The 14,621-nt window shown below is 35.9% G+C and overlaps 1 protein-coding gene across 2 annotated transcripts in view; it reads left to right on the top strand.

Annotated features, from left to right (window-relative positions):
- Positions 1–14,621, top strand: part of LOC120525930 (voltage-dependent L-type calcium channel subunit alpha-1S-like) — an 89,712-nt gene that overhangs the window by 18,562 nt on the left and 56,529 nt on the right. For both annotated transcript variants that reach the window (XM_039748629.1, XM_039748630.1), the window contains exons 5-10: positions 489–641; positions 822–1,027; positions 5,680–5,783; positions 5,882–6,030; positions 6,410–6,491; positions 13,046–13,206. In XM_039748629.1, the coding sequence (XP_039604563.1) occupies positions 489–641; positions 822–1,027; positions 5,680–5,783; positions 5,882–6,030; positions 6,410–6,491; positions 13,046–13,206 (855 nt within the window). The remainder of the gene's footprint in view (positions 1–488; positions 642–821; positions 1,028–5,679; positions 5,784–5,881; positions 6,031–6,409; positions 6,492–13,045; positions 13,207–14,621) is intronic.

The following is a 14,621-nucleotide window of genomic DNA, read 5'->3' as shown; positions in this document are numbered from 1 at the left end:
GTGAAAGCTGCCCACAGTGAAATGTGTTATAATTTGTAATAATATAGCCAAAACTACACCTATATATATATATATATATATATATACTGTATATTTTTTTATCCCAATGGAAAAACAAACCACTAATCCCATCTGCAAATACTGTATCTTGACAACCATAAAACACACATATAACAGGCACAAACAAAAATTGTTTGATGTTTAGTTACAAAAAGCTGGAAGCTGGATTTACTCAATCGCATTTTGTCTTGTTCACCTGTTCTAGTGTGGAGCTATGTGTTATAAATCCACAGATTTGTTAAACTTGTGTCTTTGTAAATTTATTCTAGTGACTCATGGTAATAATAAAGGTAATCTGATTATATTTTCTAAACTGTTAGAAATGTGTTTCTGTTTTGTATCTATATGGAGTCCCTGAAGGAGTGGTAAGCAGTTCTTTTAATGTATTTTATGGTATGTAATCAGTATGATTATGTTTGCATCTCTAGGTTTACAGGTTGTGCTGAATTCTATCATCAAAGCCATGGTGCCTCTCCTGCATATTGCTCTGCTTGTCCTTTTCATGATTATCATCTATGCCATCATTGGTTTAGAGCTCTTCAAGTGTAAAATGCACAAGACGTGCTACTACAGTGGCACAGGTTAGTCCTGCACATGATTATTTAACAAGCCATAAAATTTCTTTCCATGACTATTCCAAATTATGGGTAGAGGACAATTGTCTAATGTGCCTATATTGTATACTGTACCATTTGTTAAAAATGTAAAGGATGGATCTGTTTCTTTCTGAAATGTATTTCTTCTTTCTTGTTTTTTTAAAGAAATTGTCGCCATTGTAGAGGGTGAGAAGGCAGCTCCATGTGCAGTGGGAGGGCATGGCCGTGAATGCCTGATCAATGGGACTGAATGTAAAGGAGGATGGCCGGGACCCAACAATGGCATCACACACTTTGACAACTTTGGCTTTGCTATGTTGACAGTGTATCAGTGCATCACAATGGAAGGCTGGACTGATGTGCTTTATTGGGTACTTCAATTTTACTTCTTTCATTGCTTCCAATTACCTTCATTTCTATTAGAGTTTTTTCATAGATTAAAAGTGAATAACATAATGTTGTAGGAACACACTTAGAGACAGCTTATCCTCAAACTTATAGAAAGAAAGAAGAGTACCATTTTGAGAGGGTATCACCAACCATAGTTCTGTTACAGAAAAATCCCTTTGACATGAGACAGATGAAGTGTAGTAAATTGGTTTCTGTTCTCCTCTTGCTTGTTCTCTATTCTCTCTTCTCTCTCTCTCTCTCTCCCTCCCTCCCCCTTTCTTTCTCCAACCATCCAGATTGTTTGTGTCAGCTGTGGAAACATGGGAGGCTGCTTTTATGACTTGCACATAGGGTTAGGTTAGCCATTTGAGAGTGTGTATTCACTAGAAAGAGAACAGACACAGAGTTATGATCTAGCTTGTAGCCTCATCCCCTTTAATATCTCATTCAGAGGCTTCCTATAACAAAAACATTTAAGCACTTTAATTATAATATCTTTGTAATTGTTTTGTTGTATCCGCGGGCTCCTTGCATTTGAAACAGAATCAGGAAACTACAATGCTTCACAGCCTTCCTGATCTTAGCTTGGTATTTGTTTACCATGCATATGGGCCTTAGCTATTATTGTCTTGTGTTTGCTTCATCTATGGGTCCTTTACTGCGTTTAACTGCTGAAACAGGGGTATATAGTTAATTGTGAAGAGCTCCAGTAGCATTCATTATAGCTTAGAAACAAATAAGCTGTCAGAAGAGCAAACATGCAAAAGTACAATTTAACTTTCACATTGTACTGTGTTTAATTGGTGAATGCTAACATTGAAGAACCACAATGTTTATTCTGTTAGTAAAGCAAGTAAACTGAAATGTCATGAAAAACAGCTATAGGGCCAACTCTTACTAACCCATAAAAAATTAATTTTGATTATCAAAAGCTTTAAAATTTTGTAATGCAAGAAAAAGGGGCTAGAAAGATTTAAACTAGTATTCGCCATCTGTTATGTTTAAATCGTAAATGAACTGTTATATAAGGCCTACTTAGAAGAATCTTAGTATTTGTGCAGTTACTGTAGCATTCCATGTAAAGCACCACACTAACAAACAGAAAGACTGCATTGCTGACTTACAATATATAGACACAGAGATGGAGCTTGCCATTTCTCCTGTGCGTTTTTTGGTGCTCCTCCTACAATCCAAAGGCATGCTACTAAATACCTGGGGCCTCATGTATAACGCCGTGCGTAGAACTCGCACTATAACATGGCGTAAACACAAAAGCCTAAATGTGCTTACGCACAGAAAAATCCAGAGGCAGGACTCTGTGCTTACTCCAACTTCCACGTTCTTCCGCTACATAAATCCCGATCAGCGTGAAAAGTAACGCTCGTGCACGCGCTTTATGTAACGCCTCAACTCCTCCCAGAATTACGCCTCTTTGAATATGCAAATCAATATAAATCGCCCTTAAGCTCAGCCTTCTGTGAAAAGACAATGGGAAAAGCACGGGGAAAATATAGGAATTTCAGCGAATACCAAGTGGAGGCAAAGGAAAAACATACTATTTGTTCAAATAAACCATGGTATAATCAACAATAGGAAGTTGATCGAGTGACATAGAGTACTGGAGGAACTTGAAAGCTCACGTTCACAAAATCGCACAGTGCTGGAAATAAAAAAGAAGTCACATATCAAAGTCGCCGTGAAAAGGCAAGTTGTAGCCCACTGTCTGAGTGTCATATGAAAGCTTATTAGGGTACAGAGAAAAAAATACGTACACAGTGGGGAAAAAGCACGAAATGTCAACTTCAATCTCAACATTTCCACTTTAATCACGTAGTTTATGTTGTCATTAAAGTAGAACATCATAAACTTCATCTTAAAATCGTTTAATTAACTAGTTTCTCAAATCACATCGTAATTAAAGTAGCACGTTAAATGCTTTGTTTTGTATTTGATCTTCTATGTGCTCTATGTGTGTGAATTACTACTTGCTTCTTAAACCGGCTCTCTTCCTCCAACTGGACACAGAATCCATTACATTCGTGATATTACAGCTCTCTGAGTAACTAAAATACTGAGATGTATACGTGATATCATTTTTAGATTTTTGATAGGAGTTAAAGCACGTTATTAAACATGGGTTTCACTTCGATGAAATCATTTATTGCAGCAGTACTCAGGTGGCACTGGGCAGAGGAAGAATCGGTGGCTCTTTCGCCCGCCAATGTCAGTAAGGTAGCTTATGCACGGTGGATGGCCACGTCTGTTGCAGACACTGCATAGCTGCTTCGTGCTCATGACACAAGCATTTAACTTTTGCCGAAATTTGTCGCTGCGTTTTTAGCTGTGTTGTTATTTTCTCTTTCTGTTTTATATTCAATATATATTGGCGTAGCCGTCACTGCAGTCAGTTCTTTTCTTTCCCCAAGTAACCGATCGCCATACAATCAGCTCTGTAATAGAAGTTAAGCCATCTGTAAGCTTAGCGCCGATTCTTTAAAATGTTTAAGGAACATTGAAATATCTTCGTAGTACATGTTTAATTATTCTATCCTTCATGGCACTCCCAGTGAAGAATATAGATTATTTAAATGAAGTTAAAGTTTTATCTGTATAATTTAATAAACATATTTTGCTGCATTTTACCTTAAAAATGATATCCTCATCATATGTAAATACGCGCTTTATAAAGTGGCTCAGGTTGTGCGATATTATAACTATAGTGCAAGTTTACAGTGGGGTGATTGTACTTATAAGTACAAACAGTTCTACAAGGTGCAATTTATTTTGTGCGTTTAAAGTTCTTGGGATGAAACTGTTTATGAACCGCGAGGTCCGTACAGGAAAGGCTTTAAAACGTTTTGCAGTGGCTGAGACAGCGTGCGCTTGAAGCTGTATACTGATAATTCTCTTTCCGATCAGCTGCTGCTGTGATTCACACTCAGATACAGATACTGTATATAAATACTCCGAGTGGTGCAGTGAGTGTAATATGGAAAAAGATGATCCGCTGTGGCAGCTCCTAACGGGAGGAGCTGAAAGAAGAAGAAGAAGGAGAAGTGAGAGTAACAACGCTAAAGCAGTTATGGTATTTGGAATACTATGGCTGTTCCCTGGACCATTATATTGTTACAAGTTAATTACAGATTAATTAATTAATTAATTAATTAAATCAGATGCGTTACAATAATAAACAATATGTGGTTAGTTTCAGTGTATTTATAAAGCCACGTCAGGAAAATAAGGTGCAACCACACAGGAACAGTAGCACTGTTTCGACGCTGGGTGCCGCCAGTCTGCAAAACCGAGCGGAGAACTTGCGTATGACAAGGTACTGTATGAGGTACCGTGGAAAAGTGCGTGGCTTTACGCCAAGTGAAGGTTTTATACATCACGTTTTGAATGTGGAAAAGTTCTTACGCAACATTTCTGTGTGTATGCACTGTTTATACATGAGGCCCCTGGTGACTCAAAATAAGCAAATTCTGTGTACCTACTTGTAGTCTATAGGGCATTGATATGTCATTCAGAATAGGTTCCTACCTTGTTTCTGTTGATTCTGGAACAAGTCTTAGCTACCTGTGGGCTTAGTAAATGGTTAAATGAAAACATACAGTGATTGATGCATGGAAATATGCATGGAAGTTTATTTTCACCTTTTCATGCTACATCCTACAAAAATGGATTGACTTTTTTAACTGTTTGATTAGATTTAATGCATGGGCTCTAAAAGGTATTTCGCCAGCAGTATGCAGTTTTTTGTAAAAAAAAATTGCATAATGTATACTAAAATGAAGACTTGACATTTTTTGCCAATAAATTTTTGAATGGATCCCACCCAGCGTTCTACCAGTGGTTCCTGATTAATTCATTGTAAAAAATTAACTGTAAACAAGCTTTGGGATACAAGAGCAGCATTAATACTGTGCTTCCATACTGGTTAATCCCTTCCTTGGAGGTACATTCTCAGTGTGTGCAGTTACAATCTATGTTGTTTTTTTTTCAGTATGAGAGCACAATGACAATCTTTGTGAACTGCATTGGACAGTGGAAAGAAATGTAGATCTTGTTTGCTTGAGAAGAGGCAGGAGGACTCCAGGAAGGGACTAATCTGTATGTCTTTCACAGTTCATGACGACAAAATCATGCATATCTTATAAGTACAATTACACTAGCTTGTAAATAAAAACAGACAACATCTGAGAACAAATCAGAAAAGATACTGTCATCTCTGAGCCAAAAAAAAAAAAAACAGTTGTGGCCACACTTCCTTACTCGTACTAGCTGCAAGAAGAAAAATATTCAGGATATGTACAAGGGTAGCTGGTTGCATCTTATGTCATTCAATGAGAAAAGAACCACAAAGAATAATAGGAATGTGTGCTGGAGAGGCTAATCTGTGAAAATGTTTCTTGATCCCTTGTATATTTGAGCCCTTGTATATTCATATCTATTTATTTAACAACCCTGTCAAACCATGTGTTAAATAAATAATTTAATATTTCTCTAGAATCCTGGGACAACTGTTATACTTCCATGAATTTCTAAGTAATAATTATAATAATAATACATCTTATTTATGTACAGTAGTACCATTCCCATGATGTAATGTGTTCACCCCTACCTCTTCTTTCAGGTTAATGATGCAATTGGAAATGAATGGCCATGGATTTATTTTGTGAGTCTCATTCTCCTTGGATCCTTTTTTGTACTCAACTTGGTGCTTGGTGTCTTGAGTGGGTATGTGAAAACATGATATAAAAGAGTCATTTTGCTAGTTTCCAGTGTCCTCAAATCAATAACACACAAAGCATTGTCATCTGTTTTTTATCCCTAAGTGAATTCACCAAAGAACGTGAGAAAGCCAAATCCCGAGGAACTTTCCAGAAGCTGCGAGAAAGACAACAGCTGGATGAGGATCTTCGGGGTTACATGGACTGGATTACTCATGCAGAGGTCATGGATCCTGATCAGGTGCACAGAGAAGGTATGTTCATTTTTTTTAACTCATACAAGTCTCACTTTTCTCAACAGGCTTTTATCATGTTCGTCTAATGTGTCAGTGCTGATAACAGATAAAAAATACCTCAAACACTTGTTATAAATATTTCTTTGATAAATCTTACGTATTAGAGTATGCACTGAAACAGTTTTGATCTTCCGGTAAGATTTTAAGTTTTAGTTTCTATTCATAAGGTAGAGGATAAACAGATTAAAAGTTTTCATGAGTATAGTATAATAACGCAGTGGATAATATTACGTTTAAAATAGAAATTTACAGTTTTGTAAATGACCAGACTATAAAAACACATTTTCATAATCAACAAATCTGTAACAGAAACATATATTTGCTATTGATTTTATAGGCTTACTGGCCTTGGATGATGCTGGATCAGAGACTGAGAGCCTTTATGAGATTGAAGGGATGAACAGGTGCATCTTTTTGCTGTAAGTGTATTTACTAAATAATAGGTTAAAGGAAATAATTTTACAAATTTTGGAACATGTAGCTGTCTACCAAACACACTCCAGACAGGCTGAAGACAATACAAATTGTACAGTTTTTTTTTTTTTTGCTTTTCTAAAAGTTGGACCCATATTGGATTACAACCACACATTATATTGCCTTGGCATTCCTTTTAATAACCTGACCACTTACCATTGGAAGCAAGTTTTCATCCCAAACAATTTCTTCTTTAAATTGAATTCCTACCTTATTTAAGCAAATTTTCACTGTTTCAATGTCTTCTTGCTTTAAAACTGAAATTACAAATTGAAACAAACATGTAAATGTGTGTTAGATGTGGATGACATATAACCAGCTTATTAATATACAGGTTATTTAAACCATTATTTAGTAATGAGCATTCAATTGGGTATATAAATAAAGTAGAACCTCAGAGAGAAAGAACTTTATTTGTTTGTATGGGGGAATTTTAACTTTTTATAAAAGCTCATTAAATCGATAGATAGATAAATAGATAGATAGATAAGAATATATTTATATATACATGCATTATGATCTGAATACACACAAGAATGACTGAAAGGGAAGAAAATTAAAAAGAAAGAAAAACATCTGACTTTGTAGTCCCAGTCACAGTGAGGCATGTTGGTATAAAGGAGCCTCAATAATGTTTCTAAACCCACTTCTCCTGATGAATTTGTTGGCTGAAAAACTCAGTGTGTCAGAGACTGGATGTGCCGCATTGTTGATAATGGCACTCAGTTTTGTTTTCAGTCTTTCATTCACTTGTACCTCCAGGAGTCAAGAGTGTGCCCCATAACTTTGCCTTTTTAATTAGCTTGTTAATTTGGTGGGCCTCTCTTGAAGTGAAGTTACCTGTCCAGCACACCACAGCATAGAAAATCACACCAGCCATCATAGAGTTGTAGAAGACATGAAGAATGTCATTGACCACATTTATAGAACTCAGTCTCCTAAGAGAAAAAAGAAGTATGAATAAAAGAAATAAAAAAAGAGCTTGAATAACTCTGATGTATCTCCTGTCCTTTACCATTTAATGTTGCTTGTATTAGCACTGGCCTCTGCTCCCTTCATCATTGTTAGTATTTGGATATAATTAAGGCAGCAAATTGCACAGAGAAAGGGAATTTAAAAGAAAATGGCAAAATATAAATATGCTTGTAGAGAATGGCCAAAAATAGAAATATTTATATTTCTTATTTTCTTATACATGTAAATGTCACATTGCAGCACTTTTCTAAATTCACTTTTCTAAATGTAAAGTAAGAGTAGGAAGAAAGGTCTGCTAATTAAAAAAATGAGAGAAGGACAAAAGCTTGGAAGCCCTGGAAGAAACAGAAGACTGGACTTGAAAACCCCTGTGCTGACTCATGCAATGTGACTTTAAACTTGGCATTGTCATAAGATACCACCTTTGCTAAAAGTCAGCATGTACAAATTCTTCTAGATCTGCCATGGTCAACTTTAAGTGCTATTATTGTGAAGTGGAAGTGTCTAGGGGCAACAACAGCTCATCCACGAAGTGGTAAGTGACACAAACTCACAAACAGTTTGCCTCTGAATGCTGAAGCACACAAAACATAACAATCAACTGTACTTTGTTGCATTGCTCACAACAGAGTTCCACACTGCCTCTGGTAGCATCATCACAGAACTGTGTGTCAGGAACTTCATGAAATGGCCTATAGGAAAATTTTACTGCTCAAAGGTTGGTCTTTGATGGCCCATGAGACTTAAAATAAATTCTCATTTATGATTCATTTAAGCATTTAAGCAAAATTTATTGGGAGAAATAACTTTTGACAAAAAAGAGACATGAGATACAACTGAGGTAAAAGGAGTCAAAATTGTGAATTTGGTTTGAAAAGTGTGCTATATTTTGTGAACTGTCTTTCTAGTGTTGTTTTACTATCTTTCAAGACTTCGTTTTTAAAGTCTTAATGACTATTTCAAACTGCACGGTTTTTCTTCCAGAAAAAAACTATGATCTAATTGGAGCACCGCAATGTACAGTAGTAACTTACAGCAACTAATAGTATTCTTCAGAAGCAAGGACTACAGTTTTATAATCATAATAAAGTGCCTTATTACCAGAAACAACTGTTTATACATTTCACTATATATTACTCACACTTTCACTATATATTACACAATGTACATACTTTCAAATTGCAAAAAAAAATGTCAGGACACTATTTGGATTGTCTAAGCCCATTGTGCAACGTCGCTGAGCTCTCTGTTAAAACTCAAGTGGAGACATCTGTGAAAATACCAGGGTATTTTTTTCAGGAGAAAAAATCTGAATAACATGAGACAAAACAAAATATCTCCACTAAATGTCTCGATTTTGTTTCTTTCTGATCTCCTTGTTGTCTAGGAGAAAACAAAAAGATATTTAGGAGATCTCTTTTTTGATTTTTCATTGCTATGGAGGGTTTCCATGGCCAAGTAGCTGCACATAAGCCTAACTTCATTATGAGCAATGCTTTGATTAGCCTCTGGAGCAATGGAAGTGTGTTCTCTGAAACGATGAATCACGCTTCACTATTTTGAAGTTTGATGGAAGAATCTGAGGTTGGCAGATATGGAGAATGCAACCTTCTTGACTGCATAGAGCCAAAATTTGTTGGAGTAGGGATCGTAGTATGGGGATGTTTTTCAGCTTATGGGCCAGACCCCATGTTTCTAGTGAAGGGTACTGTTAATTCTACAGCATACAGAGACATTTTAGACAGTTGTGCACTTCTAACTGTGTGCCATCATTTTGGGGAAGGCTTTTTTCTGTTTTTGCATGACTATGTCCCTGTGCACCAAGCTAGGTCCATAAAGACATGGTTTGATGAGTTTGGTGTGGAGGAACTCTAGTGACTTGCACAGAGTCCTGAGGTCAACAATACTGAACACCTTTGAGATGAATTGGGACACTGTTTGTCAGCATGGTCTTCTCATCCAACATCAGTATCTGACCTTATAATGCTCTTTTGCCTGAACTGGCACACATTCCCACAGATTCACTCCAAAATCTTTAAGTGGAGGCTGTTCTAGCCTAAAGGGGGAACAGCTCTATATAAATGTTCGTGGTTTTGAAATGAGATGTCCCAAAATTTTGAATAGGTGTGATGGTCAGGTGTCCACAAACTTTTCACTATATAATGTATTACTTAAACTATTAGTATATCATGTCACATAAAGAATTTGAAAGAGAAAAGAAAAAAAATGACATGCTTGAAGTAATAGTAAAAATAATTAAACATCCATCCATCCATTATCCAACCCGCTATATTCTAACTACAGGGTCACGGGGGTCTGCTGGAGCCAATCCCAGCCAACACAGGGCGCACACCACCCACATACCAGGGACAATTTAGAATCGCCAATGCACCTAACCTGCATGTCTTTGGACTGTGGGAGGAAACCGGAGCACCCAGAGGAAACCCACGGAGACACAGAGAGAACATGCAAACTCAACGCAGGGAGGATCTGGGAAGCAAACCCATGTGTCCTAACTGAGAGGCAGCAGTGCTACCCACTGCGCCACCATAATTAAACATGCAAGAAAAAAAAATTCTTTCTCCAAAGGGAAAAATAAAGAAAAACAGGTAATCTAATCCAGACAAGAGCAAAGTGCAGTGGTTTTTGAACAATAAAAAAACTATGCTACTGCCTCCCAGATACCCTACTATGAGTCCTGTGCCTTTTTGTTTGTAAAGGTTGTTTGTTCTCCCCATGTTTTTATGTTTTGTTCCACTATGTCTCCAGTTTTTTCCTACATTCCAATGATGTGCTGGTGAGATTGATGGCAGTTTTGAGGACTTTATGATGTAATAGCACACTGTTCAGGGCTGAGTCCTGTCTTGCACCCAGTACCACCAATGCTGTAATTGTCTGAGAATTTGCTGTCATGGCAAGAATGTTTTTTTCTTTACCCCTTTAGTGGACTATGTTTAGGTAATGAAAGGTTGCCATGTACTTGTGTTTAGAGTTAACACATTAAACTAAGTTGTAAGTCAGATTTGAAGGAGAATAACCACACTTTGAAGTCAGATTTGAAGGAGAATAACCACACTTTGAAAATAAAATCACACAGTAATAATTTGAAATTATGAGATAAATACACATGAGCCCCAGAGCAAAGCGCCTTAAGTACAGACATAACTGTGAAGTGAGAAAACAAAGCAGTAAGTTCTAGTACAAATAATTCTTTGTAAATTCTATGCTATCTATAAAACACAGTTGACAGTTGTTCTTGCCATGTGTCTGAAATTTAGATGATGTTGGAATAATGGGGATATATTGGAGGTTAAGTTTCAAAAAAGTTTTAGTTACATATGAAATACTAGCTGAAGTATCTGGTGCTGCCTGGGTATATGGTATAGGTATAATGGGTTCAGGAAAGAAAGCAAGTGTTTGTGTTTTTTGAACATCGACCCTTTCTATGCTTTCATGATTTAAGTACTGTATTTGTTCTTTTTGTGTATGATTGGATTCCATAAATTGTAGAAATTCATTGCTAGGTTGTAACCTTGAACCTTATTTCTTTGTATTTCCAGGTTTAGTGTTTTCGTGGATAAGATGTTTAATCTCACATTAGTAAACTGGAAGTCTTATGGAATAATTGAACCATTGTTATGGCATGTAACCTGGGCATGTCTACCTATGTTTGTATTGAACCCTAATCATGATGAAACTTCTGAAACTCCTTAAATTCTGCATATTAAGTTGGGTTAACTGTAATATTCATTCACAATTTCATGAACATCCACTCAACTATTTCAGAGTAATGATGATTTTTGTGGTGTTGTTCCTCCCATTATGGTTCCCCAATGAAATTCATGAAACGGCATGAAGCCTATCTTTTAAATTGCATGAATAATAATGTAAATGCAACATTTTGTAAAAGTATACTGTACATAGCTGTTTTTTTTTAGAGATCCTTGATTTTTGTTTTTGGTCCACCGTCACAACTCAACAAACCTGTAGTAATTTCCATTAAAGTCAGGTTTTTAACTTGTATCACCATTAATAAGCATACAAAATTTCACAAAGTTTCAGTAATGCATTTTTACACACCCCACCCCATCCATTACAACCCCCTTTCTAATGAACTTTTTGAAATGTCATGTAGTCTAGATGTTACATTTGCTCAGCTTTATTATACATGTAAAATTTAATGAAGAGTGACACAGCTCTTTTGGAATAATGAATATATTTAGGGTTGCCCCCTCATCACAGTATTTTGAGTTAGACCAACAGCAACCTTCATGCAAAATTTTATGAAAATCAGTTTAGCTGTTTTTGCATGATTGGCAAGCAAACTAACGAACAGAAAAGATGTAATCTCAGGGTTGAAATGAGGTCCTTAGTGTGTAAAACTCATAAATAACATTAAACAAAGCCAAAAAATTAAAAAACTAAGGGTATTATGGTTTTATTTATATGAATTATATTAGTAAAATGCTTGCTAAAGACACAACTCTTTTTGTGACCCTTTTTCATTGCTAGTAGTAAGTTAGATTGCAATCACTCAGTTCAAATTCCCACACCTGAATTGAATCACGATGAAGTTAAACAAAAATTTCAACAATAGTTTTATTGCAGTATTTCTTGAAAGCATAATATAAGCGCTACATGTCTATTTTCAATTTCCATTAAGTTACAACCATTTTAAAGTCTACATAGAGTGACAGTTAAAAACAACTTTGGGAGTCTTTTTAGGAATAAATATCTTGTTCAAAGAGGAAAACTGGAAAGGACCAAATATATATAATTGACTGGTTTAAAATATTATTTTACACTTGGAAGGAAGGATTTCGCTCCGATAACTAAATCTTAAAAGGAAAAGAGGTCTCTAGTAATAAAGAGGAATATATTGGTGGAACAGCTAGGATTATGTATTAAATATGCTGCTTGTTTGTTATACATACTCATAAACCTGTAACAGAAAGTATCTTAATGTTTTTTCATTCTGAGAATCAGCTTTCCTCCATCCAGCCTTCCATCCATTTGCTGAACTTACTGAATCCAACAGCATGGTTTCAGAGTTGGAGCCTATTGCAGGGGTATATAGTATAAGACAAGAATCAGCCCTGAAGGTGATTTTTTTACGTCACACACACCCACACTCACAGTAGGCCAATTTTGAGTCTCCGGCTTATGTAAATGAAACATTTTTGGTATCTAAGATGAAAGTAGAGTCTTCTTCTTTCTGCTTCTTGTTCTGTTACACCCATCACCTGCATGTCCTCTCTCACCACATCCATAAACCTTCGCTTAGGCCTTCATCTTTTCCTCTTCCCTGGCAGCTCTATCCTTAGCATCCTTCTCCCAATATACTCAGCATCTCTCCTCTGCACATGTCCAAATCAACGCAATCTCGTACCTTAAAAAAACTCTTACAAATTTCAGAGAAACTGCAAAAAATCACGCAGTGACTAAGCTGGAAGTCCACAGTTAAATGAAGTGAATGCATTTAAGTTTTTGCTTTAACAAAATCCTTTCTGCCATTCTTTTTTAGACGACAGAGTCGACGCTGGCATAGGTGGTTTCGCAGAAAGTGTCGTGTCTGGGTGAAGTCCAGTTTTTTCTATTGGCTGGTGATCTTGCTGGTGTTCCTTAACACACTGGCCATTGCAACAGAGCACCATAACCAATCAGAGTGGCTTACTAATGTTCAAGGTCAGATATTTGTAATACAAAGTTATAATGAATGTTTTAGAGGAGTAGGTTTATAAGTAGTTTACTCATAATTAAATTAGACTGTTTGTAGACTCTATGTGACTTGTCTACATTTGCAACAATTGTTTCTGGTAGCCTCAATTGTTTATGTGAAGAGGTATCCTACTACAAATGGTAAATCTCATTGTGCTTCTCAGGAATAAACATCCTTTCAAAACAGTCAATAAAATCTTAAACTAGATGTCTATTGGAGGCTCCCTATAACTTCTTAGAGCATGGATGTAAATCCTGAACGAATTTTAAGATAGCAAATTGGTCTTAGATACAGACATTATATCCAGATTATTTCCTGAAATATGTTAGACAAAGTATCAATACTCACAAAGAAAGTGGAGGTTTGATTGTAGAGCTTTATATTTGGTGAATTGTTAAAATGTATGGCAAATGAATGTTGAAATGCAGTAAATAAAATGAGTCCTTCAAGATTTGTATTACATCATTTTATTTAAAGCACTTCTACTTAACAATATCATTTATTTTTTCAGTCCTGTATATCAGGGTAGCTAACTCCAATCCAGTGGATGCATGTTTTTGTTCCAACCCAGTTGCTTAATTAGAAGTCAATCCTCACCAGTAACAGATCTTATTTAATTTCATGGCTTGTTAGTGTTTTACCTCTACCATGTCAGTTCTTTCTTAAATCATAGATTTTGTTTTCTTTTCTAATGATACATGTATCATCCATTTTGAAGCCTAAAACGAATGAGTAATTTTCAGTTCTTCACTGTCTCTTCAGTTTCCTTCTGAGTATTTAATTAAACCAAATAGTAAATGATAAATGATGGAAATGGAGATAAGCTAGATGTAAAATAACTGATTCCTTTGTCATTTGCATCTTATTGCTAATACGGGACAGTTAAAATAATAAATACAGCTGTTTAAGAGTAAAATAAACAATTAAGGGTTCACAATTTTAACAAGAAAGACAACTAAAAAGAATCAGAAAAATGTCAATTGAGCAATAAGTGCTAGATCAGTAGTGAATGATTTCTCTTGAAGCAATTGGGTTAGAACAAAAACCTGAAGCCACTGGAGCCTTCCAGGACCAGCGTTGTTCACTTCTTATTTAAAGGGCCTGAGTCTTAAGTAGAGTTAATTAGCAGCAAAAACTAGTCACTAATTAAGAAAATGGTTAGAATGAAAACCTGTAACCTCCAGGATTGGAGGTGTCCACCCTTGCTATATACACTTTACTGATTATTGATTAAGGAAATCCAGAAGAAGAATGTGGTTCAGCATCATTGTTTTCCACCTGCTCTAAGGGGAGGCCCGTAGTTGATAATAATCCTTTATATTTAAATTTGTTAGAAAGATTATTTTCTTTCACAGTGGTATATAGTAACATTGACTAGGTT

This window comes from Polypterus senegalus, chromosome 3, assembly GCF_016835505.1.
Source record: "Polypterus senegalus isolate Bchr_013 chromosome 3, ASM1683550v1, whole genome shotgun sequence".
Taxonomy (NCBI): Eukaryota; Metazoa; Chordata; class Cladistia; order Polypteriformes; family Polypteridae; genus Polypterus; species Polypterus senegalus.
This window is presented reverse-complemented; position numbering and strand designations above follow the sequence as displayed.